At 38.5% G+C, this 23,808-nt stretch overlaps 1 protein-coding gene across 1 annotated transcript; it reads right to left on the bottom strand.

Annotated features, from left to right (window-relative positions):
* Positions 1 to 1,140: 1,140 nt before the first annotated feature.
* IPPK (inositol 1,3,4,5,6-pentakisphosphate 2-kinase) lies at positions 1,141 to 23,498 on the bottom strand. Its single transcript, XM_009581537.1, has 13 exons — positions 23,460 to 23,498; positions 18,523 to 18,570; positions 12,867 to 12,962; positions 11,985 to 12,051; positions 9,149 to 9,270; positions 8,631 to 8,720; positions 7,935 to 7,993; positions 7,430 to 7,502; positions 6,146 to 6,425; positions 4,845 to 4,995; positions 3,337 to 3,439; positions 2,766 to 2,845; positions 1,141 to 1,720 (listed from the first exon to the last, which is right to left on the bottom strand). The coding sequence occupies exons 1-13, from the start codon at positions 23,496 to 23,498 to the stop codon at positions 1,495 to 1,497; spliced, it is 1,434 nt and encodes a 477-aa protein (XP_009579832.1). The 3' UTR covers positions 1,141 to 1,494.
* Between the last annotated feature and the right edge of the window lie 310 nt (positions 23,499 to 23,808).

The following is a 23,808-nucleotide window of genomic DNA, read 5'->3' on the forward strand; positions in this document are numbered from 1 at the left end:
CGCGAGAGCAGCCCACAACCCTATCCCAGAAAGGCCTGCAGTCACCTGGAAGTGGAATACATGAGACTGCTAACACGGGTCACCGCCCACGGCAAAGCTCTACTGCTGTGTGAGTGGTGGTGCGCTGCATTTCGTATTTCTTCCTTGAGTTGTGCCAATATGCAGGTTTTGCCTTTTGAATTTCAGGTAAAATGGAACAATTCAAACATTACATTGAGATCCCAATATAAATATATTTTTTTAAATGTTAACCTACACTATTTCAAAAAACATTACCAGTAAGCACACACTGTATCCAGGTAACAGCAGTTCACTGTAGCTTGAATAACTTCTCTCTGCACATTTCAGGGTGTGTCATCCCCAGGTGTATGGGAGAAGTGTTTTGAATATATCCTCAGTCTCCAGCTCAGGATCTTCCTTCAGGATGGCTTTTACTGCAACATCTCACAGCTGCACATGCTAACGTTTACAAAGTAAAGCCATCATTAGATTGCTGAAGTAGTGGTACAAGCTTAGCTCCAGCACTCATCATGAGAAAGTGACCCCCTGCAGCTTCAGAAAATCAGACACTGTCACCTTTTTTGCATCACTTAAAAAGAATGAGCCTGAATGCAGCTGTCATGCTACGCAGTATTGGGGTATCAGTGAAATAATACCAACGTTTGACACAATCTGAAAGACCTGAAATAATCTGTAAAACTCAGAATATATTATTCTTATAGCTCAATTTAAATTAGGTAAGAGCGAGCTGTGGTTTCACCTTCAATAGCAGCATATAATGTATAGAAAATAAAAGACCAGAACGTCAGATGAGTTAAGCCCAGCTATCACATAAAATCCAAAGATGCTTACCTTTAACCCTTTTCACTTAGTTTCAGAAGCTATAGGTAGACACAAGGTGATCACAAAACTTCTGGAGGCAGTCTGGTGTTCTTAATCTCATGCATTAGTACTTAAAAGTACTTCTGCACTAACACGGTAGTTCCATAGATCAGTACCACTTGAGTAGCCACCTCAGTTGTATTTTCAGCGGACTTAATGCTAAAGTTTTAGGTTTTGTCAGAGCATTCCCTCTTCCTAGTAGGTGTGAGTCAGACTCAAAGCACAAGCTCCAAGGCAATTCTCTTGTTAGTAGTAACTGGGCTTTCTATGTTAGTGCAATACTTCAGGAAACTTTTAATTCTGTGCTCTTTCAATTCTAAGGAAGTAGAGACTTTTAGTATTTATTCGATCTGTCCTCTAGTTCCAAGGTATGGCACATTATCTGTTCTGTCATATTAAATACATTCATTAAGGTTATAGAGCAGATGTGTGTTTTAGTGCTACTCCATGTCTTTGAAAAGGCATACCAATTAGAAATAATTTCTTAAAGCAAAAACATTCACAGCTGAAAAATGCACTGAACACAATAGAAAAAAAAAAAACACCAAAATTGTATTCCATTAACTTTTCACTTTCTAATGTGTTCGAATAAAAATAACCTTAAGGAAACGGTTACACTTTATGGAGAACTAATGTACAGTCTTCATTTTCCTTGAAGAGATTGGACATAACTGGGTCATCTTTGGCCTGTACATTCTTCAAATAATAGTTTACTATCTTGCCATCAAGTTTGTACTGATGAGGAATGCTTTCATATGGTTTTAGATCGAGGTCCAGGACAGAAACAGAAAAGGTGAACCTTGATTTGGACGTTAGTACCACAGGTCTTTGCTCAGAGCTGGAAAACAAAACCGTATTGCACATCTGAGTCACTGAAGCTAATGTTTTTCATTTGTGTATCCCGAGTCCCCTTACAAAAGTGACTCTAATTTTTACCTTAGAACTTTCATGAGAGCCTAAGACAATAAACTTCAGCTAATGTAGCCTTTAGGAAACTATAGCTCCAGATTAACTACTCTTAAAGAGAACTTGCTGGCGCCTCTTCCAGACATTTTCCTTTCAGCTTCCACACAGCTTAAGTCAAAGCATTACTCTCAGTTACTGTGTCTTTGTATTTAGTAAGTCCAATCTGTTTCTAGGCGATACGCATACAAAGCAATAGCCTCATTCACTAGCAGAAGCAGAAAGAATCACTGCAACTTCTATTTAGGTTCAAGGTGATACAAATTTAGTATCAGAACTACTGTCCAAGCATACTGAAGGATGGAGGACTTATTTATAATAAGTCAACCGCTGCACAAGTCATCTCCCTCATGAACATTTCATTCAAGAACTACAGGGAAAACGCAGAAAACAATATTCTCGAAAAATAACAAGGCTTTGGTAAAGCAAACTCCCCCATGTAAGAGCAGACAATATTGTGGTAAAACCTCTTGCTTTACAGTGAAAGATGTCACCTCTTGATTATTGTCTTGTTTTTACCGATGCACTTAATAAAGACTTCTGTTTTCTAATTAGGTGGTTAAAGGCAACTCATCTTGAAAAATCTCTCATAGGAGGACACCAAGGCAGAAAAATTATACCTAGTATTGTACCTAGTTAAAACCATGTACATCTACTACGAACAGTAAATTCAAATGTCAAGAAAGGAGTAAATATAAAACCTTAACCCTTTTTATCAACTTAAAACTCTTCAGAAACAGATCTCTGTCCTAAACGTCTTAAATCAGAACTCTACCTCACTAATATGCTCACAGCCAAGTATTTGGACAGCCCCCAAAAAACCTCCCACTTTTTTCAAGTTACTTGAATTGACTGAACTGTGCAAATGCATCTTCAATTTCTAAATGAGTAGGAGTCATTCAAAAGCAGGTCTCTCTCACCATTCATCTTGTAGACAGGGGGAAAGGGCAATCATGATGGAGCAGTCTTTAGCAGTCATTGCTATTCTGTACTGCTGCACCTATACAACATAAAAACAACACGAATTTTCTACTATATTTGTATTTGCCTTAGTAAAGCATGCTGTTCTTTATAAAAGGCATTAGTATTCTCAGTGTTATCAGTATGCTGGTATTTTAAGAGCTGGAAATTATCTCTATAACAGATTGTTAGCAGGAGCAAGTGGTTTTACAGCATCCTGTAAGAATCATGTTTATTTCCTACAGATAGTTTTCTTGAAGGCCAAAACAGCACCAGTTCATGCAAATACTTCCTCAGTCTAGAAAGGAAATAACCAGCTTCATTTTCCTCTCCAGAACTGGTGCTAAACATGTTTGGTTTTAAGTGCTTCTGCCATCAAGATACACCCTGGCACAATCAAGAACTTTAAATGTACAGACACCTGACGAGCCAGCGGTGATGCTAACACGCTATCCATCTGTTTCCGTTAGACAGGTGTTTATTAAAATTGACAGACTAAATAAGCTTCAACAACATGCACAGGAGAAGTACCTTTGTTAACGCAAATGCTACTGTCCCATCATCTTCAGTTGAAAGATCCAGCAGCTTCTCATGAAATGCTTCATTGTAAGGTCCATCTATCTGTAATGTACTTCTAAATAAATTTTAAAAGAAGATTTACAGACAGCCAAGATGATTTACTGATTTTCAGTGAGATCTTTCTTCAGCAGCCCAGATACTCAGAAAAAAAAAACCAATAACACCGATAAACATGGCAACAGGTTAATACTCAGTGGTCTTAACACCGTGACCAGCCCCTATTATTCTCATATCACTTAAGATACGCTGTTTAGGGTTTGGGGTTGTTTTGTTTTGTTTTTTAAAGATGAATCATCCTTAATGCCCTGCCACCTGTGTATCACTATAAGGACAGTATTTTTTGCAAAAATGGGTAAATTTCAAAATTTGTAATAGTTTGCAGGAGCTCCCAGAAGCCTTGCTGAAAACACTGGGGGTATACGCTTACCTACCCCCAGCTTCGTAACGTGTGCTAACCAGGGGATGGTTTATTTGGCCTCCTTCCATCCCAAGTTAAATACCTGAACTCCTGCTGAGAAGCTGAACCCATAAAAGGGGGTTTGCAGCACACAAACACCACACAGATGAAAGAATGCATTTTCAAGTTATTTGTTTAATGTATAAATATACAAGTAAGCCACGCTGCAAGTGATTTAAGCAGAACTGAAGGCCAACCCATTGCCCATAGGACAACCCTTCAGTTCCAACGGGAGTCCAAGGGAGCTGAAGGAGCACAAGCAGCAACGTCTTGCAAGCGAAGCCAGTGTGCCCTCGTGTGAGCAACGGCAGAATTACAGGCAAACGACAGCCTGAGAATCCAAGCCAAGGTTTTTATAACAATTATTATTACAACTTCTTGCTTTTTGAGAACAAATATACTGGGCATTGCAAGCTGCTACTTTTTCACCAGGCAAGAAATACCGTAAGATTCTAGTGCCTCAAGTATGATTTGATCACTTGTGATGGGGGTTGCAATGTGGCATTTGGAGCTACTCTCATCACACAGCAAGGGCAGGCTGGACAACAGCAAATACGGGGCCATTACCCACTCACACCTTCTGTGAGATCTTGCAGGCACAGGCTGGATTGTTGCTGAATACCAAATTCAGGGGTTTATTGGGCAATTCTTCTGCAGACATAGTCCTAGCTCTGCAGGTACTGAAGGCAGGAGAAACCAACTATCCATTTTACTGTATCTTTCCTCAAATATACAACCTCCGCTATTAAGGAACGGGGCATTTTCTGTCTTACCCTGTAATGAATTTCCCATCCTCGTTACTTAAAAATTCAGGTCAAAGTGACTGACATCAAAACTTCTAACAATAAAACTCATCTTTTATGTTATCTGGCATTTCAAGTTAGAAATTCAGAATATACAATACCACGAAGGAAGGTTGTATACAACATAACAAGAGAGAACAAACGGTTGTGTCTGCATACCTACTTAAACATAACTGAAAAGAAAAGCCATCAAGTCTTACCTCTCTTCAGGAAATTCCTCTAAGTACTGTTCAACTCTGCTGTACAAAGGATAGAGTCCTTCAATATCCAGCATGTCAAGCATCTGAGCCTGAAGGGTTTTATAAAGGAGACAACCCCTCGGTAAGCCAGAGCTTTCCAATTTATGTTTACCTAGAAGAAAATGTATTTTCAAATAAGGCAGATGTGAGTGTCATCTTTGTTTCATTTTGCCATTACATGTGCTTGTTCACAAAGCAAATCCAAATACTCTTCAGACCAATCACGGGGAGTGGGGGAACCCAAAACACTTCAGTTTCCAAACACTAATGTGCCAGGTGCATGTACTTACCTGCACATTTAAACAGCACATATTTGACTGCAGAATAAAACACCTGGTATACAACTCTACAAATTACTCAAAATAAAACAAAACAAACAAAAAAACAAAACAAAAAACCCCACCAAAACCACACACTTCCATTGCAATCTACTTGTTTGAGTCTACAAGAGAAATTTTTCATACGTGTTTGAAGCCACCACAAATTCACTTTCAACAAGTATGAACTGTTCGCAGAAAGTAATTTAGCATTTCAGATATTGGCTCTTTTTAATATAGTATAAACAGATATGCTATCATTTCTGTAAGATAGCTCTTTCTCCAAACAATACAACAAAAGCAACCAGCAGTGAAAAAGATCTTCATCAAAAGCAGAGTAAGAAACATGCTGTTTCTATAATTAGAATGACTAGCAGCATCTTGAATAATTAGAGCTTTACAAAACTTATGCACTGAGGAATTAACATGATTTACAGTTTTCCAACTCTCACTTCCCATTTCTTTTCCCTCCAGTATTCATACCTTTCTCTTTACCAGGAGTGGAATAGTAGAAGAAGAAAAAATGAGCTACACCCTAGCTGGTGAGGGCTGACAGGAGGAGCAGGGAAAGGCAAGAAACAGGTGTTATGTAAAAAAACCCACCAAAGCAGCCAGACTTCATCACATACAACACAGTAATTCCCCACTCATTTGAAATACCTATGATGGTTATCAGCTCAAACTAGTATTTTCTTCCATTTTTCCTCTACTACTTTCTGAATTTATTTTTATCCCTGTCATTAGGTACAGTGCTAAAAGTGCTCACTACAAGGTCGTATTAAAAACAATTATCTAGCATTATGCAGCTCAGAACTCATTTAAAAAATGTCACTAGAACTCCACTGTTTCCATTCTCATATCGGTATTAAACAGCAAATGAGAAGCAAAGATCTGAATCGTTATGTGATAACAATTATTGAGAGTGCTCAAGAAATTATTTCTTACCATTTCTTACTAGCTCCTTATTAAAAGCACTTGCTTCACAGTAGCTTCTTCCTTGTGAAATGGGAACTGTCTTCATATCACCTGCCCTGCAGGCATCAGTACTACTTAGTAGCGTCATAGTTATAATGTGGATTAGTTCTTTAACAATTGTCCTTGTACAGTGTGGCCCACTGACCAACCCGTTGGAAGGAAAAAAGAAAGGCTTTAAGTGACGAGCAAGTTCGTTCCAGTCAGAGACACAGTCCTGGTCATCTTTACAGCCATAAATTAGTTCCCCATTCTGCAAATGAGAAAAAGAGATTCAGGCATGTCATGAAATCCAGTTATTCGTACTTAGTTAATCAAAGCATCAGATTTAAAGACACATAGCACAGAAAAGTCTATTAGTCTAACAGTCTGCATACAAATACACACATTCCCAATCTCTTACAAATTTGCCCTCAAGTTTAATCGGATACCACAGGTGACAACTTTTGAGTTGGGACCAAAAAGCCCATTTAAGTCAAGTGCTACTTTCCCAACTTAATCACCTGTAAATAATCAGAATAATAAAAGTGAATAATAATAAAAGCACATTTTCCCATCGCTTCTTTCTGAATAATGTCAATAGTGAAAAAGCACCATGTGAAACAACTTTCTTTTAAAAGCCAAACTGGAAAACAGAAGGCTATAAAAAGGGACAGAAAAGGTGTGATAGTTACCTGTACTAACAGAAAAAATAGGCCAGTTCATACAAGTTTAAGTAATTCACATAGTTGCTTTAATACTGGAAACAAGTTGTAAAGAATCTTATTTCCTAGAATAAATCTGAAAATCTGCATAAGCCATCAGTTACTGCTTTGTATTTTTCCTACACTACTTCCATAGAAAATGTAACTCTTTACTTCCTCGGTGAGGCATGCTGTGCATTTGGCTTGTATGAACGCCGCAACAGTAATTTCTAAAAATATTTGGAGCAACATGCAAAGTTCTCTACCTTCTTCCTCCTGAAGAAGCACGTAACGTTTTAAAACTTTGGTCATCTTTAAAAGTCCTTTTCTATTAGTTGTTCCTTGGCAATTCTTTCAGACTAAGTAGTTCTGGGAAAGTATTACTTACCTGTCCTAATTAAAATCTAATTTGAAATCTAACTAAGAATTTTCCCATTTTCTTCTCTTGGTGGGGTCCAATAGCGATGGTGCTCATTAGGTAGGTTTGAAGTAGGATCTTGATTGTTCAGATGCTGAAGTCAAATTGTTTAAAAGCCAAGGCAAAAAAAGCAAGCAGACAGATTTGATTGTTTACCTTAAATATTTTCAAGTTGTTCTGTGCCTCCTGTAATAAGCTCTTCAAAGCAAAGTGCATTCTCTGTTTATTTCTGGGGGGGGGAAAAAAAAAAAAAAACAAAACAAGAATGTTTTATCACAGCCTTTAGATGTTTACACCCATGCCTGGAGGACGCTGTGGAATCAGAATTGGGCACCTGAAGTGAACACACCCATTAAGCTGTTACTCATGCTGAAGTCACTGCAAAGACAAAGTGAAAGTGACTACTGCAATTAGAACTTCAAATCTGAGTAAACTAAACAGCTCTTAGGTTTAATGTTATGTAGCAAAAGGCACTAGTACACACTAATAAGCAACTCTGATTCCTGAAATAGGTGTAAAGAAGTATACAGCACCAAAAATATTCACTGTGAAAGCAGGCATTGATCATCCTTAACACTACAGTGAAAGTCAAAGTATCTGAGAAAATCTGTAACACAGATTTTTTGGCAAAAACACAGAATCAAGTCACACACTTCCTTACCCTGAGAAGAGGTCCAATGGGCAATATTTACTTGGTCGCTTCCATTTTCCGTTCGCTACCTGTTGAAAACCCACACCACTGCTGTTAATCACCTTCTGGAATAAGTACTCTCAGTTATTTTAATAGTCAGGTGTGTGGCACTAACATCCTGTCTTCAGAAGCCCCACGACATTTTAAACCCTTTGAATGTACAATTTATGACTGCTAGGGGTCTTCCCCGTCATATTTAGCTCAAGTCACTCAAATTGCATTCAGAAATGGAAAGCATGGAGAAAGGTCACATTAAATTACAGTAAGACACAGTTATACAATTTCAGACACAACGGACATTAGTTAAATGAATTCCATGTGTGTTATGCTGTTATAAGTTACGGAATGCCACCACGCATTTGGCAAGCTGAACTTGAAAGGCAATTTGACGCTGGAGTTTACCCAATCAACAGCATTAATAGTCCTCAAAGTCTAATCTTGTATTTCTTTGCTTTCAGCTTCCCACAGAACTTGTTCCATCTCTCACTAAACAGACTCACACCCAGCAACTCAGATGTGTATCCACCTACTATCTTTAGTCATAGCAGAGATTTAAGCAACAACATGCAAGTTTCAACAGGAAAGCAAGACTGGAATAGCAAATAAAGCACAGTGCAGTCAAAGGAAAGCAGGATGACTCCTAAGGAAAAAAAAAAAAAAAATTACCTTTAGATGCTGATGCATACAGTAACGACACACCTTGTGCTTTATCTCCTGTGAAACATGGCTGGAAAAAGGAATGAAGCCACACTTTGGCTAAAACAAACACACAAACAAAAAAAGATTATTAATATAAATGTATTTCTTTACAGAAATATGCAAATCTTTCCAGTTAAAGGAAAATAATTAAAAAAAAAAAAAAAAAAAACAGTCAACATCCAACACTTAAAAACTCAATATATGTCACTGTGTATTATTCCCAATTATTTTAAAGTCCTCACTTAAGAAATAAGGACACACAAAACTGCTGTGGCCTACAAAAGGCCTAGTAATACCTGGGAATTTCCCGAGTTTTGAAAGATCAGGAATTGGAAGGGGGAAGGGGCTATTTCATCCTATGGGTCACAGTGAAAGCGGTGAGCTCTGCCTTATCCCACTGCTGCATTCCTTGGAAACTGCTCTCGTCAATATGTACTTAAAAAATGCAAAGAAAACCCCCAGAAGGATCTTCTCCTATTCAATACCTTAATCTCTATGCAGAGGATTGGCCGGTGTTCCACAAAACGATAGGTCTGCAGCCTGGTAAGATTAGGAAGGCACACTGCATAACCACTAAGAGTGTCCATATCTTTATCACAGCGAGACTCTGGGGAAAACAAAAAAAAACCCAACACAGACAAGAAAATTAGATGCGTGGGTGTTTATTTTACTCTGTAGTTATCTTGTTCACCAGGTGGGGGGGTGGGAGCAAACTCCGACAGGACACAGTATAGCAGGCTTTAGCCAATTATGCACCTGCATAAATTTGCGCTCCCCAATATCAACACCTGTTTTCAGTTTCCTCAAAACTGTCACAGGCATACAGAGTGCCTCCGGAGCTGCTTTCCATCTCATTCCAACAAAGATACCCGTGAGAGGCCTGCCACAGCAGAGGAGTACGTTCAACTGGCCGACAAGAGGTAGAGAGACTACTGTACTCAAAGATGTGATCTCATGTTTGCATACTAAAATTGCAGGAACTACCGTCCCTCAGTCTAGTCAAGAGGAATCTGTGAAAACTGGCAGGAATATTATAAATTGTTCAGAAGAAAGTGTAAATCTAAACAGAACCTGCAAGTGGCTTCGCTGAACTCCTTAGTCTGTGCGTAGTGCTTTTTCAAGGTTTAAACATTTGCCCAAGGTTTGAGATCAAGATGCGCTGTATTAAAAAACAAAACTGGTAAGAAGCAATCAGCTGAAGAACCACTTCTCAATGAGAACTAGTCTCTTCCTAGCCATTCCAGTATTTACATCAAAATAATAAATAGGTGAAAAGGAACATGGAAGGAACAAAAGTCAGCTTCCCCCTCCTCCCAAGCTCACAACTTGGAACAAGAATTTCCTCTGCTATGACCACCCTTGAAAAATAGCATTTTTTAATATAGTCCAGATTAACAGTCCTGAGAAAAAACAAAGTAGCAAAATGGTTTCAGACTAAGATTAAGAGGCATTACAAAGATAAATGTCTTTAAATAACCTCCCTCCCACACGCATCCTTTGGGGAAAGGTAACAGGACAAAGAAAGGTCTGTGAGATTTTAATTCAAATTTAGTAATAACATACACTCTGGATTTTCAGATATCTGTATCACTAAAGAGACATACAGAATACGTGTGTTCAGTTACAGCTTCCACAGCTAACAAAAATGTCCATTCTGAAAATATACCGCTGGGGGGGTGGGATCATCTCAGAATCGGAAGCCTCATTAGGCATCAGCCTACAATTACATGCTGTACTTCACTAGGATGAGCAAGACGACACCTTCTTTCTCCAATAAAATGCTGAGGTTTGTTTTCTTTTTCTAAACTTATGCAAAAGTACATCCATGTTCAGCTGAAAGCCACTTGCCAAATCAGACAGACCCAGAAATCTGAAGTATTAGAGAAGGTCCTTTGTAAGTTAGACAGGCTTATTCTGAAAGGTAATATTAAAGGAAATTCTTTCCTTGAGGTTTAAAAAAAAAAAAATCCTGTTAAAAACGAACAGTGAGATTTGCTGTTGTAAAGCAAGAAATACCACTTGGACAACTCCTCACAACCACATTTCTTCCTCTAAAGAAATCCCCAAGAGCTGTGGACACACAAAATTTAACTTTAAGAAATAAAACGAAATTCTATCATTCACTTTTACCAGAGTATCATTGATTTTGTAACTTTTATTAGACACTATTTACTTTCCTTGCTAGTTCCACAGTGCCAGAAACCGTTTCTCAAAAAGGTGAGGACAAGTCAGCAATAGAGAGTGTCCTGTGCTCATTATATGTAAATTAATTCAATTTTTTCCTGGATCAAAGGCATCAAAGCACTGGCTATAGTCACCAAAGAATTTAATACCACATTTTTCTTCAAGGAATTCTGCTAAAGCAGGAGTTTCTGGACATTCTCAAGGAATTTGAGAACACAAAATGAACACACCATGAGGGACACCGTCTCTTTGCCCATTTTAGAGCTTCCACCTTACTGTACTTTTAGCCATACATGAAGAACAATGCAGCCAAGTGTTGCTGACTAAGAATGATGACACCAAATTCTGTAGCACTTCACACTGAATGCGTCAGAGATTGCAAACCTCGAGTCTTGCAGCATGTTCCAAAGGGTTTCACAAGGTCGCACACTTGGCCCCTTCAATCCCTAGAAAAGCGTCCTTGCACTTCACTGCTGGATAGGGACCCCAGAGCACCATGTAAGAGCTGGGAGAAATCAGGCACAACCCCATATCCCAGAGAAGCTCATTAAACTTTAAAGGCAGCACAGCCTGTAACACTTGCAACCCCTTGCAATGAGACACGCCGGCTATCAGGAAAAGAGACGTGAGAAGCTGGAACATTAAGTTGCAGACTGCTTGAGTGCTATGACTCACAGGACGCGAGGTGCTTAGCCCCAAGTGAAATACGAACACTGAAAACAAGACAATTTATTGGGGAGTTTCTGAAACTATCTTCCTTCCAAAGCTCTGCTGCACAGTCCAGGAGAAGAAACTGATGGAATCGAAACAATTATTTCAGAATGCATCTCCCACCTCCCTCACTGACTTTGTAAAGGACTTCACAGCAAGGTAAAAGCTTGCTCAAGAATTAACAGACGCAGGCTTACAGAGGATCCCTTTCCCCAATTTGATCGAACTAACAACAGATGCAACTTCTAATTCTAGAACACACCCATTTTTTCAAAACAAATTTTCAACTTGTCATTGTCTAAATATGGAAAAAAGTTTCCGCATATTCTGAGGTATGATGGTATGATGCTTTTTTACTTTATAATAAAGCAAAATGCTTTACAGCTTGAGGAAGGCCCCCTTTTTAATGCTATCCCTGGCACTTACCTGGCCTCTCTGGCTGAATTTTTAAACAGAGCTGTCTTACGAAGTCTAAAGGCAGTTGAATAATTTCCTATTAAAAAAAAAAAGGAAAATATATATTTCAACACAAAAATTAATATCCAGTTTGAGGGTCTTAAAATGGAATACTGAAGTTCAGTGGATGTTAACAACAGTATACTAAACTATACAGTCAGCAGCTTCTCCCTCTGATTAACTGTCTATATGAAGACCTGTACATGAAATCACATGCAATACTTACTCCACTACGAAAACCAAAACCTGATTTAAATAAACGCATGAGAAAGAGCATTTTCAGTGAAAGTTTGATGTGCATGAAGAAACCTGCATCATTTTGTCCTTTTCACAAATGAAAAAGTCCCATTTCATCCCGTCCTATGCCTCACATCCCACCCTTCCAAGGCAGAACTGTGTAACTCAAGCTCCAGGCAAGGTGTAACTTTTCCACTCAGGTATCTGATGTTCAGTTAACTAGATCTGGCCGCCCTGAAGAACAGGGTGAGTGGCAAGGAAAAAAGGTTACCTCTGACTGCACAGAAACCTAGACAATTCACATGAACCAGATTTCTCCCCTTGTTTTGCAGTTAGTCTAAAAATCTCTCTCACACCTCTCACCTTACACGGGGCAAAGAAATGACCACTCTTCTCATTAGTAGCTTGAAATAGCTCAAAACCACAGAGTACAATCCAATCACCTCATCAGCACAGAGGAGGATCTTTGTTCTGATCCAAATGCTTCTTGTGTGTGTACCTCGCTCGAGAATATCTCCAAACCCTATTAATTCCTTTTACTGCCATTCAGTGTTCCCCAAAACACTTCAGTGTGTACAGTGGATAAGCCATTTATTTTAAGAATAGAATATTTACCCCATGGTGAACATAGTTCTCCCCAAAGAACTGCTTCATGACATGTTTTCCAAAGTCTACGATGTTTTGCAGATGGTGTAGTATTTCCTCTGAAGTCTGGAAGACAGAAACATGGTAATTTAACTATGAAATAATGATAAACAACACTCAAGAATACATACACATACTAGTCAATGATTTAGCAAAGTAGCTTAACTGCTGTACAGAGTTTGGTAGGTCAGTGCACGTTGAAATTAAACAGACACGTGAAACGTCTGCTACATTTGTTTCCCTACTACTGTCTGAGAGGCTGGGATAACCAGGAAAACAGTCAGAAGAGATGATTCTTCTTCTTAAGTTTCAGGGGAAAAAGGACAGAGAAAATAAAAAGGTGGAAGAGGGGGAGATTACTCAAGATCTGCTCTGTCTTTGACCGTTATTCTTAAAACAGCTCAAAGAACTGTAATAGTCAAAGGAGATGACTTTTGAAGGCATGCTTACCAACAGGTGAAGTGCAGGAGAGGCTTTGAGTGTTATAAAATACTTCACCTGGAGATTTGGAAGAGAATGGCATAAAAGACTGAGCCACATGACAAACCTCTGCATGAACAGGTACAGAATTTGCCAAATCCTGCCCCAGACAATGAAAAAATCTTACTATAATGTCATCTTCCGTTAACTTTATGTTGTATGTCATAAAGAAACATAAGTTTTTCTGTAAGTTCTTCTATAAGACAAAAGTGCCAAGCTAGATAGAAACGAAGCTTAATGAGTACTGGAAGCAGGACAGCGACATCAGCGCAGTCTGACTTTGACAGATCTCTGCTCATTAAAGAGGTAGCAGAGAAGATTTACAACAATATTATCCCGTTCCCAGCACTCTGGCACACTCTGGTTCTCTGCACAGTATTCTGTTGTTACGACAGACAATCTCCAAGCTCCTGTGTCCTTTTGTAACACAAAGCTTTTCTGGAAAGACACTACTTTGCCTACCACTGTGCACTGTGAAGCACTGAACCATATAGATTTACTCCTGGGACTGAGTAACAGTGGAGGAAGAGAAAGTGCAACACATGTCCAAGTCAGAAAATCAGAGAGGAAAAAAAACACAAGCGGGAGAAAAAAAAAATAAACAGAGCAGAGTAAGAGAAAATAAAATGCTAGGAGGACAACGCTCACATAATGACAAAGTCTACAGAAAGGAGGAAAGACCACACCCAACACAAATTAAAAATGTTTATAGGTAAAAGGAGATTGTCACTAACCAAGCAATTTTACTAACTTTGTTTTATAATACCATCATAATAGGTAGATTTTTTTTTTCCACCCGGAAGGGTTTGTTACCTAACAAACTTACACAAGTTGTGGCGGACTAAGAAAGTTAGTTTGTTACTGTAACACAGGTCTGCTAAGACTGCATACCAAGTTTAATATTCTTCCTCTAGCAGGATTCATTTTCCAGACTGAAGCAGCAATACACAATACTGCAATATGCAATAATGCTTTACAGAAAGAAAAGTCACTACAGTAATACACATTACTACACACTTACTTCAGTAACATACCATACTATATACTGTTACTTCAGTATGCAGAGCGCTAACCAAAAAACCCAATTCTTTGCAGCAAGTAGGAAAACCACAATTTTTCCGAAGCACTTGCATAGCATTTCCATCATTCTATAAAGGCCAGGGCAGCACTTATTCTTTAAAACGCTTGGAATATTGTCTGTGGAGTTGTTTCTCAGAATGGCTCTCCCTGAGGCTCTCTCCTTTTAAGAGAGCCAAAATAAGCTTAGAGTCTCTTCACAACAGGCAATCTTCCACTGCTTGAGTCTTAGAACAAAACACACACTATGATGCCTGAATAACTTTCTCAATTGCAGTCATCTGGTCTAAAGAAGTGTATTTAAGAAAAAATAATTAATAGGCAACATGATGTGCGAGCAGGCCACCCACGTGGGCATGCAAAAGGCTATTTTACAGCAGCGTTGCTCAATCTGCACTCCCAGGAAGGCCAGTGCCACCATCAGTAGTGCCGAACACACCAAGATCCATCAGAGGACTGCCGGCAGCCCGAGCCCCTTCACTCCTCTCGAGCAGAGGAGACCACCGCCGGGGAAATCCCCGCTCCCCATCCCTCTACTCTCACCCTGAGCAGACTGCAAACACACTGCATCCATCCTCCCTCAGGTTGCATTTGCTCCAGGCGGGGGAAGAAGAAGTTGCTTTGCAGAGGGGAAACCCCCTGGCAATTTAAAACATCAGTAGTCATAGTAAGTATCTTCCTCACCTGATGAAGTGGGAAACAGCAATTCTGAGCACATGCTATAGCAAAAACTTCAATTTATATACAGATTTCTGCCCTTTTAATGACAATGTAATCCTTTAACTTACACAAATTCTGAATGGTGAGAAGGAATGTTACATCATCTCATACAGTAACAGAAATCTCAGCTAATTCCCACTTACAGATTATTCTGACCTAGTTTGCTGACGTGCACAGTACCCACAGGCTGTTTGGTTTTTTTTTTTAAACATATGTATATACACACACATATTACGAATAAGCATTTTGGAAGATCAGGACATTCACTACTAGTATTACTACTATAAGGAAAGACTCACCAGTTAAAAAGATCAATACAACTTTAAAATTACAAATCAAGCTTATGACACCTGCTCACCTTCTTTTTAGAACAAGTATATTTGATATACTCTAAACAAGAAACAAAAACAACAAACAGGCTACTGGAGCATCACCTTTCAACATTAACAAAACACCAAGATGAAAAGCTTTTGAAAGACCCAACATTACTGACATTTAGCAAAACACTAAAACTCATCAAGTAGGTTCTATACAATAAAAAGGCAAAAAATTCATTCATGCAGAAGACACATATACTAAAATCAATAGCAATACGCAATTAAAATCATTCCGTGAGTCCTGACACTTGACTTTCTACTCAAGAAATGCAAGCCCCAGAGTTACATTTTTGATTATGAGTATTTTTCATTAAAACACTGAATTGTAACAATAAGATTACTATTTGCAATAACACCACCTTGTTTAACTACTAGATTATCTAGTCCCAAATTCATAACGCACTATAAATATAAAGCAGCGTCCAGACTTCTTTACCTTTTCCAATGGAGTTAAGCAGAAGAGACTGAGACGCATTTGTCCACATCTGAATTTCAGTATGGGTCTTACTAGAAAATACTTTGCTTCAACTGCCACTTTCAGAGTTGTTGACATTGGATGAGCTACAATGTCATGCACAAATATGTAACATTTTATATCCTAACTCATTTTGCACTAGTCAGGAATACAGATTAGACCTAAAAAACATTTTCTCCTGTACAGCTGTCATGTTGCTACATCCAAGTTTGTCCCAAAACTCTGATTCTCCAGGACTCGTTTACGGATCTCAAGATAAAATATTTAGTCTGTTATTCTGCTCCAAGAAAAACGGATCCTTTTAAAAAAAAAAAAAAACATCAATCACCAGAATAATTAAATATATTCAAATTACATAATCTACTTAAAGAGCAAAGCCAAAAAGAATTGTGTATCACAAAGTCCACACAATCACAATACAAAGCAAATACAGAATCCTGGAGCTGGCCCCAAGCCAGCTCTCCTCAAAACGTAGCACTTCTACATGTGACAGGGGAGTTTGCTCTTACAGTGTGCATTTATCAATCCAGAGCGTGAACTTAGAGAGACACTGCTTAAAATGCTTTCAGCAGTACGCTCCGCCACTGCGTGCATCCACAAATAGCCTTTTTGCTGTTACAATAGTGAGAAGAGAAGCGTGTCTGTCTGGGGCAACTCTGAATGGGAGTTTTGCTAACAGTTTCTAAAAAGCAAACTCTTGATGCTTCATCAGCTACAGCCCACAGGAATACCTACTGCAATCTATCCCTATGCTGGTAGGAGTCTGAGCAATTTTATTAATCTGATTACACAGAGAAAAAAACATTCAAGAACCTGACCAGCGTTCAAATACTAACAGAACACCATGCCCAGGAGATTTTTTTTCTTGTGTTTTGCTATCCCAATCCAAAAACCTATATGCATGCCAAAGCAGTCCACAGAAGTATTATCAACTTCAACGCTGTGGTGGGTAACTGTGAGAAGTCACTTCCTGGCTTCCTTTGCGACTCCGTCATACTTTGTCAATTTTTTAAACACAATTGCTATGCAACAATCTCTTTGCACTAAAAAAAAAAAAAAAAAAAAAAAAAAGAGAGAGAGAGAAAAGGAAAAAAAAAAGCTGGTACTCAGTGTTTTGTTTTCTTAAATAAATGGCAATAGACTGACTTTTTACTTAAACTTCTGGTCTAATTCTCCTCTGCTAAATTAAAAATTGAGATAGGCACTGTTTTCCTTTCTTTTAATCCACTGGGTTCTTCCCTGTTCTCTTAAAAACTCTAAACATTATTATCTTGGACTACTACAGAAGCACAGGATACATTTTTGAAATCCTGCCACTATAAGCAGATCAAAAACTTACTTGAATCACACTTTAGTTTTACCAGACTTTTTTTCAAGTAAAATAGTAGCAGAAAGGCCATCAAATAACTTGTACGTACACTGTGTTCATGGGTTTTTACCCTCCTCTGCTTTCCTCTGATCTACTTTAGAGACTTCTCCTCTTTTGTCCCTTGTTAAACTGGACGCATTTTGCATTCATCTTCCTGATTTAAAGCAGAACGCCCTTCCTATACATTTACTTTACATTCATCCTTGTTTCTTTTTTCCTAAAACTAAGCACTCTCCCCCAGCTCTCAGTACAGCCGTAACGCTTTTTATATTTCTTTCTCACCAGAACAGTCTGCCACTGAACCTTACAGAGCCGTGGCTCAGAAGCTGCCATAACTCAAGCCATTCCCTGTATCTCTCGGCTAACACACTCTAAAGACCACTCATGAGGTTGAGGAAATGGCAGAATTTGAACCTCCCGCCTCTTGTGCTCTCTTTTTTTTTTCCCCTTGGAACACCATGCTGACACTGCATTTTTACCCTCCACCTTTGATTCTAGATAATTTTTTATCCCTGTTAAAGCAAATCGCTTCAGTTCCTTTCAGCAGAAAAACCTGCCACAGTCCGAGAAACCGGTAGACCGTGTCCCACCATGTTCTTTTTGCAACAGACAGCATACTAAACTCACTCGGTGACAAAGGCTATTCTGTGACTATTTCATATTTTTGTCCAAATTCCATGGCTTTTTAGCTACTGAATAGGTAGTCAACAGCAGACCTTTATCATGATGCCACTCCTGTGCTGTTCCTCTTCTGTCCCACCTAGCAACAGTCAGTAAAATGTTCATTTCTTCCTCAGCATCACCACACTCTCCTACGTTGATATGCCACATGAACACTTTCTCCGTTGCCACAGCTATCCTTACAGAAAGCCGTACTTTCTACACATGGCAGTCTTATAATCTGTCCCACACAAAGGTCTTGGTATCAGCAGTCACATAATCTTAGTTACGTAAGAAGACCTCAAATTTCCTCCTGTTGCCAAAACTCCTGAAACACAGGCCCATTTCAAAACATCCCCCTATTCTTACTCCTATCAGCCACAGTTCTTTCACAGGTTTTCTGTTTCTCTTCAGACTGGTTATTAGCTTACCTGGGAGCTTTTATCAACAGTACATATTGAATCTTACCTTATTCTGGTTTGGGGGGGACTTCAAGAACCGCAGCACCACACAGCGCTAAAGAAAGATAGGAAAGAATATGGTTTCATTAGCATTTAAGTACATCATAATTTCTGAACAGCACAATTGTCTGATTCCCCAATCTACCTCATCTGAGAAATTAAAAAAAAAAAAAAAAAGGCAAAATAGGCATTTTAGATGGTTATCTCACTCAGCTTGAAATCAAATACATCAACGTCTGTTCCCAGATTTGCCATCACTTTAACAAGGCGGGCATTCTGTGCTTCCAGTCACCAAGTGTAACAGGGGAAATACTCCCTTAACTTATAGCACTGGTCTGAAAATCTGGTAAAACACAGCATCAAACAAACAAACAGAAAAACACCCTATCATTTTTGCACCAAAAGTCTTTGGGAAAAAAAAAAAGGAAGACCCACTTAGATATCATCTGCTTACAGTATCAGCACAGCATTACAAAACATTAAGGAGACACTTATCAGTTACCAGCAGTAGCTACAGAGCTCTACTTATAAACATTAAAACCTGCTACTTCTAAACTTCCAAAAAGTAAACATCTAACACAAGGGCAAATGCAGCAGGTTTTTAAATATTTTACCTTAAAAAAAAAAAAACACCCACACTAATTTTTGTCATTTTTACAATTTCTATCAAATTTTGTAACAATTCAAAAACCTTCATATTTTCAAAGTACACAAATTCTAAAAACATCCTCAGCCTTTATTTTTAAGAGTTCAGATAAAAATCTTTTGTAGATGTCCTAAGTAAATTAAGCCTTTCTCCTTAAGCCTAAGAGTGCCTTCCACCACAGAAGTCACCTGAAATCTCTTTCTCTCAATAAAATCTTTCTGAAACTAACCATTACACTTGGTAAATAGACTTTTATACTAAAATCAAATTTTGACATAGTATTAAGGAACCTGCAGCCTTACTAGGCGAGGCAACACATAGCCCTGCCTCAGATTAGTCAGTCTAAATACTTGATCTTCAAGATATTTACTCCCACTGATGTACTTCAGCCTATTCAGATAAGATATGGATAAAAACAATTGGGCACCACAGTAGGTAAAGACAAACAGCTGTTTTCTGGAGTTACCTCTTAGTCACTGTGTCTCCATTTGGACCTTTCCTAGACGCACAGAAAGGCACTGCATTCTACTTAAAGCACTACCAAAAAAGTACTAACACTCAGATTCCCTGACAAAGATAACGCAGACAAAATGTCACAGTTACAACTTCAGGTTTATGGAATCTAAGCTTTTCCCCTACCAAATGACTTCCCATTAAAAAACCTCCCATAGCACGACAGCACCAGATACATTCCATATTTCAGGGCTAAAAAGCTGTCTCTGAACAGTGCTGAGTGGGAGAAAGCTGCAGTTATCTTTAATTACTAACATGTAGAGAAAGAGCAGGAGAAGAAAAGCAAAACAGATGACAATGTGTAATCCAAAATACTAACAAAACAAGATCTGGATTTAGACATTGCTAGTGAAACCCAGACACAGCCCCTTCAACATCTAAAAAGTCTCAAGCCAGCATAAATCTCATAGTTCACCTACGTCTGGAAACCACTCTCAGATAAAAGGATACTTTGCTGAATTTTGATTCAACTTGTCCTGCAAGATCTAAACAGCATGAGTGTCACAACAACAACAAACTAAATAAATTGAACACTAATTATAATTACCTGGATTTTACAAGATTGCTAGGTGACACTTACTCTTTTTCTCCCATTATGACTTATCTGTGGATAACAGAGCTCAGGTCTGATGAGCCTGTATGCTCTGTGTATGCAGTATGTTATTTTTACAGTGTTTCAGCTGTTGAAATATTTTAAAAGTTCATAAACAAGTGGATCAGTGATGGAGTGATCTGATCATCACTTCTCATCAATTCAGTTACTTGATTCTGTAGTATTTCAAGGCTGTTGTAGACGTTATCTATTAATCAGCTCCCAGCCAAGCTTCCAACCACCACTCTGGAAAATCCGATTGCTCTCACAGGACTCACTACGGTATTTTTTCAATACCAAATCACTTCTGAAGAGGCATGCTAGGATAAAATGACCAAAACGATGTATGGCAAAAGAAGAACACACTGCTTGTCTAAAGATGTCAAGAGGAAACAGAGCAAAGTTCAAACAAAACTTGTCAGTCACAGGTGCACTTCAACCAGTCGGCCCGCACTGGTGTGCCTTTGTAACCCTATTAGATGATCGGGGGGGGACAGGACCCAACCCAAAACCAAAACACTTTTTTGGGGGGACATTTTCAGCTAGATCCATCCCTTTGTGCAATTCAACACACGGTTACATAAATGTACTGCCACAGTACAAAGGTTAACCCATCAGATGTCAAAAATGCCAACTGCTTCAGAATTATTACCACTGAAAATATTTCTCCACATTTTTAATGCTATTCCATTACTGATTCTTTACTTGGAAATATTGTGGGTGGTTGTTACCATGAGTTTTTTTGTCATTTATCTTAAATGCCTTAGATTTTTTTATACTTACAGATTGAACATCAAAGATGTAACATCCTTATCTGCATGCAAAAGAATGGCCCAAATCCAGAAGAGAACAGATTTCTTAAGAGGTTGTCACTACTGCTTAGCACTTTGAGAATCGGATCAACTAGATCCTAATGCTCCCTAAATTTCATTCTCCACATGCACCTCTGTAAACCCTTCCACTGCTTAAGACCACTTCCATCAATGCACTATTACCGAAGTGTTTAGTTAATTGGATAATAGTCCCATATAGACAAAAAGATGAAAAAAAACAGGCTGCAAAATCAGGCAGAGAAAAAAAAAGAAACAATGCATGGAGGTAGGCAAATGTAACACATGAAACATTAAGAGGCTTCCCATCTTTTGAAGACGCAAGACAAGCTAGAAAAATAGTGAATTCAAAGGAAGAATTGCCTACAATTTTTTTTTAAATCCGGCAACCCTTTCTCTGCAAGTACGTTCAATAACCAGTTAGCGACGAAAGACTAAAAAAAAAAACCAAACCCAAAAAAAGCCATCAGAATATCAAACATGACTGCTCTTACTCTCCAAATACAGAATTTAAGTGCGACTCTCACATGAGAGCACAGCAGTTTGATAACAAATAATGTTCTTACTGGCATCCAGGCCCATACTAGGGCTACAACAAAAAACATTTCCAATTGTTACAGAAAACTCAAAACAAACGATAGCAACAAGGATACCGAAACTCGTGTCTCAAAACACGTTCGCAGTCGCTGGGCTGCCGAGATGATGTAATCAGGAGCCAATGTTCTGGAGGAACACTATCTCAAGACACAGTGTTTTCAGAATCCAGACTTAAGCTTAAGGTCCCACCAAGAAAGGCCAACGCTTCTTTAGAACCCTATCATGAAACAATTGTTTGGGTTAAATCATAACTGGAAGTTAATGGTTACCAATAAAAAGACAAGAAGCCGTGGGAGGGGCTGCAAAAATGTACTCAAAGAGGTCACTGGCATCACAGAAACACACGGGTGCATACACACAACTCTTGTCCTAATGTATCTTGGGAAAAAATAGTTTGCCTGTCTTAGTCCCCATGAAGGTTATCTGCAAGAATTTTTCTTCTCCACAGCAGTTACTACAGCTATTATTTTAATTATACTTAGTGAAATCCAAAACCAAAGTAATCCTTGGTAGTTAGGCCAAAATATGACTGGCATCAATCCACGTACTTTGGATTAGGCAGTAGCATTATGAAACCAGGATAAAAGCTTACATTTATTTCTTTACAGCTTGATGTTTGGTATCGGCCTTATATTTCCCCAAAATGTCTTCTAAACTTCATTGTCATAAGATAAAGCTACCATGTAGGCTTCCTGAACTGGAGAGTTTTCACAAGTTAAACACAATCGGGGCAAATCTATAATCTTGATATTCCCCTTCAGAGGAAAGCCTCGTTTGCAACACTGAGGTTTTTTTTCAAGTTTCCGTCTCTTGCTACATTATTAACAAAATCTGTGTAAGAGCTGGTGCCAGTGAAAGAAATAGGAAAAAAACAAGCTCAAATGCTAGAAAAATTGTTTAGAAGTACAGAAAGATGTGTTTTCCTTCTGCTGTTACCACCTCAGCTCGCATGGTTTTAAAATAAGCTTCTGTGTGAAAATATGAAGAATTAGCCTGTCCAAACACAAAGCCTGGGAAACATCACTTCAGCTTCTGCTTTTCCAAATAAGCAGGTTCACGTCATTTGTTATTACTCTATTATTATTCTAAACAGCATGCGTTAAGTGTTTTTGTCTAGAGGCAAAGCGCTACTCTAACATCTAGTTCTGCATCTGCCCAGTGTAACTAGAAAAGATTCTTATCTAGTTGATTACCAACTTGTGTTCACATATGCAAGATCTACTGGTAGAAACGAAGGCACTTTGGTAAGCAACCTTTCAAGTCCCAAAAGGAAATCCACCCCTCTTGCCACCTCCCTCATCTCCCTCACTCCACACCGTCTCATAAATTGTGGTATCTAAAAACTCACCAGTATTTTTGCAAGCACCGTACACAATTTTACATCACAAAGTTACCTACCTGTCTACAATACTCTGTTGTCAGTACATTTATTTTGAAAAGACACATGATATACAAGCAGAACAAGAAAACCCACATTTGTTTTAAAGGTGTCCATATGAAAGTCAAGAGCTTCCAGTCGTAAACAACACGGGGGAAAATACTCTCAAAGACTGGTAACAAATCTCTCCCTACTATTATTACTATCCTATTTGTTGCAACCAATTACACACACCACCACCAACTACTACCTAAGGAGATAAGATATGAAGTCAACTACTTTTAGAGAGAATGGTGCCTGAAAAGGCTCTTGAATTTCTTTATACAGTAAAAACTGGTTGCTTAATTCATTGTCTTTTGCTGACCCTAAAGAGCTATCAAGAACTTACCGAACACAGCTCTAAGTACGCCAAACCTTTTACCACCATTGTAGTTATTCAACACAACCTAATCATAGTGGATTTACAACTGTGTACAGCAATGACACCTACAAAAAGTGCATTCTATCTAAATTTCAATCAAAGGGAGGGAGAGGGGTTAAATTACACCAAATTGCTATTCAAGCCCTACTTGAACACAGTGATATGCAAATACTAATTAACGACAGTTTCAATGGTACTAAATATGAACTACAGAACTATTTTGCTGATATTAAGCTATTTCTGCAGTAGTACATTGGAGCTGCATGCAGTATATGCTAACTAAAAAAAAATTATTCTGACATTTTTTATTCCAAAT

This window comes from Fulmarus glacialis, unplaced genomic scaffold (assembly GCF_000690835.1).
Source record: "Fulmarus glacialis isolate BGI_N327 unplaced genomic scaffold, ASM69083v1 scaffold12277, whole genome shotgun sequence".
In the NCBI taxonomy this organism is placed as follows: Eukaryota; Metazoa; Chordata; class Aves; order Procellariiformes; family Procellariidae; genus Fulmarus; species Fulmarus glacialis.

Bases quoted from the DNA above. Each gene is read 5' to 3' on its own strand.
- IPPK (XM_009581537.1), bottom strand. From the start codon at position 23,498: ATGGTGGTAAAAGGTTTGGCGTACTTAGAGCTGTGTTCG. The intron at 12,052-12,866 runs GTAAATATTCTA...TTTTTTTAATAG, and splicing joins AGAACTATGTTCACCATGGG to GAAATTATTCAACTGCCTTT. The intron at 7,503-7,934 runs GTAAGGAAGTGT...TCCCCCCCCCAG, and splicing joins CCATTGGACCTCTTCTCAGG to AAATAAACAGAGAATGCACT.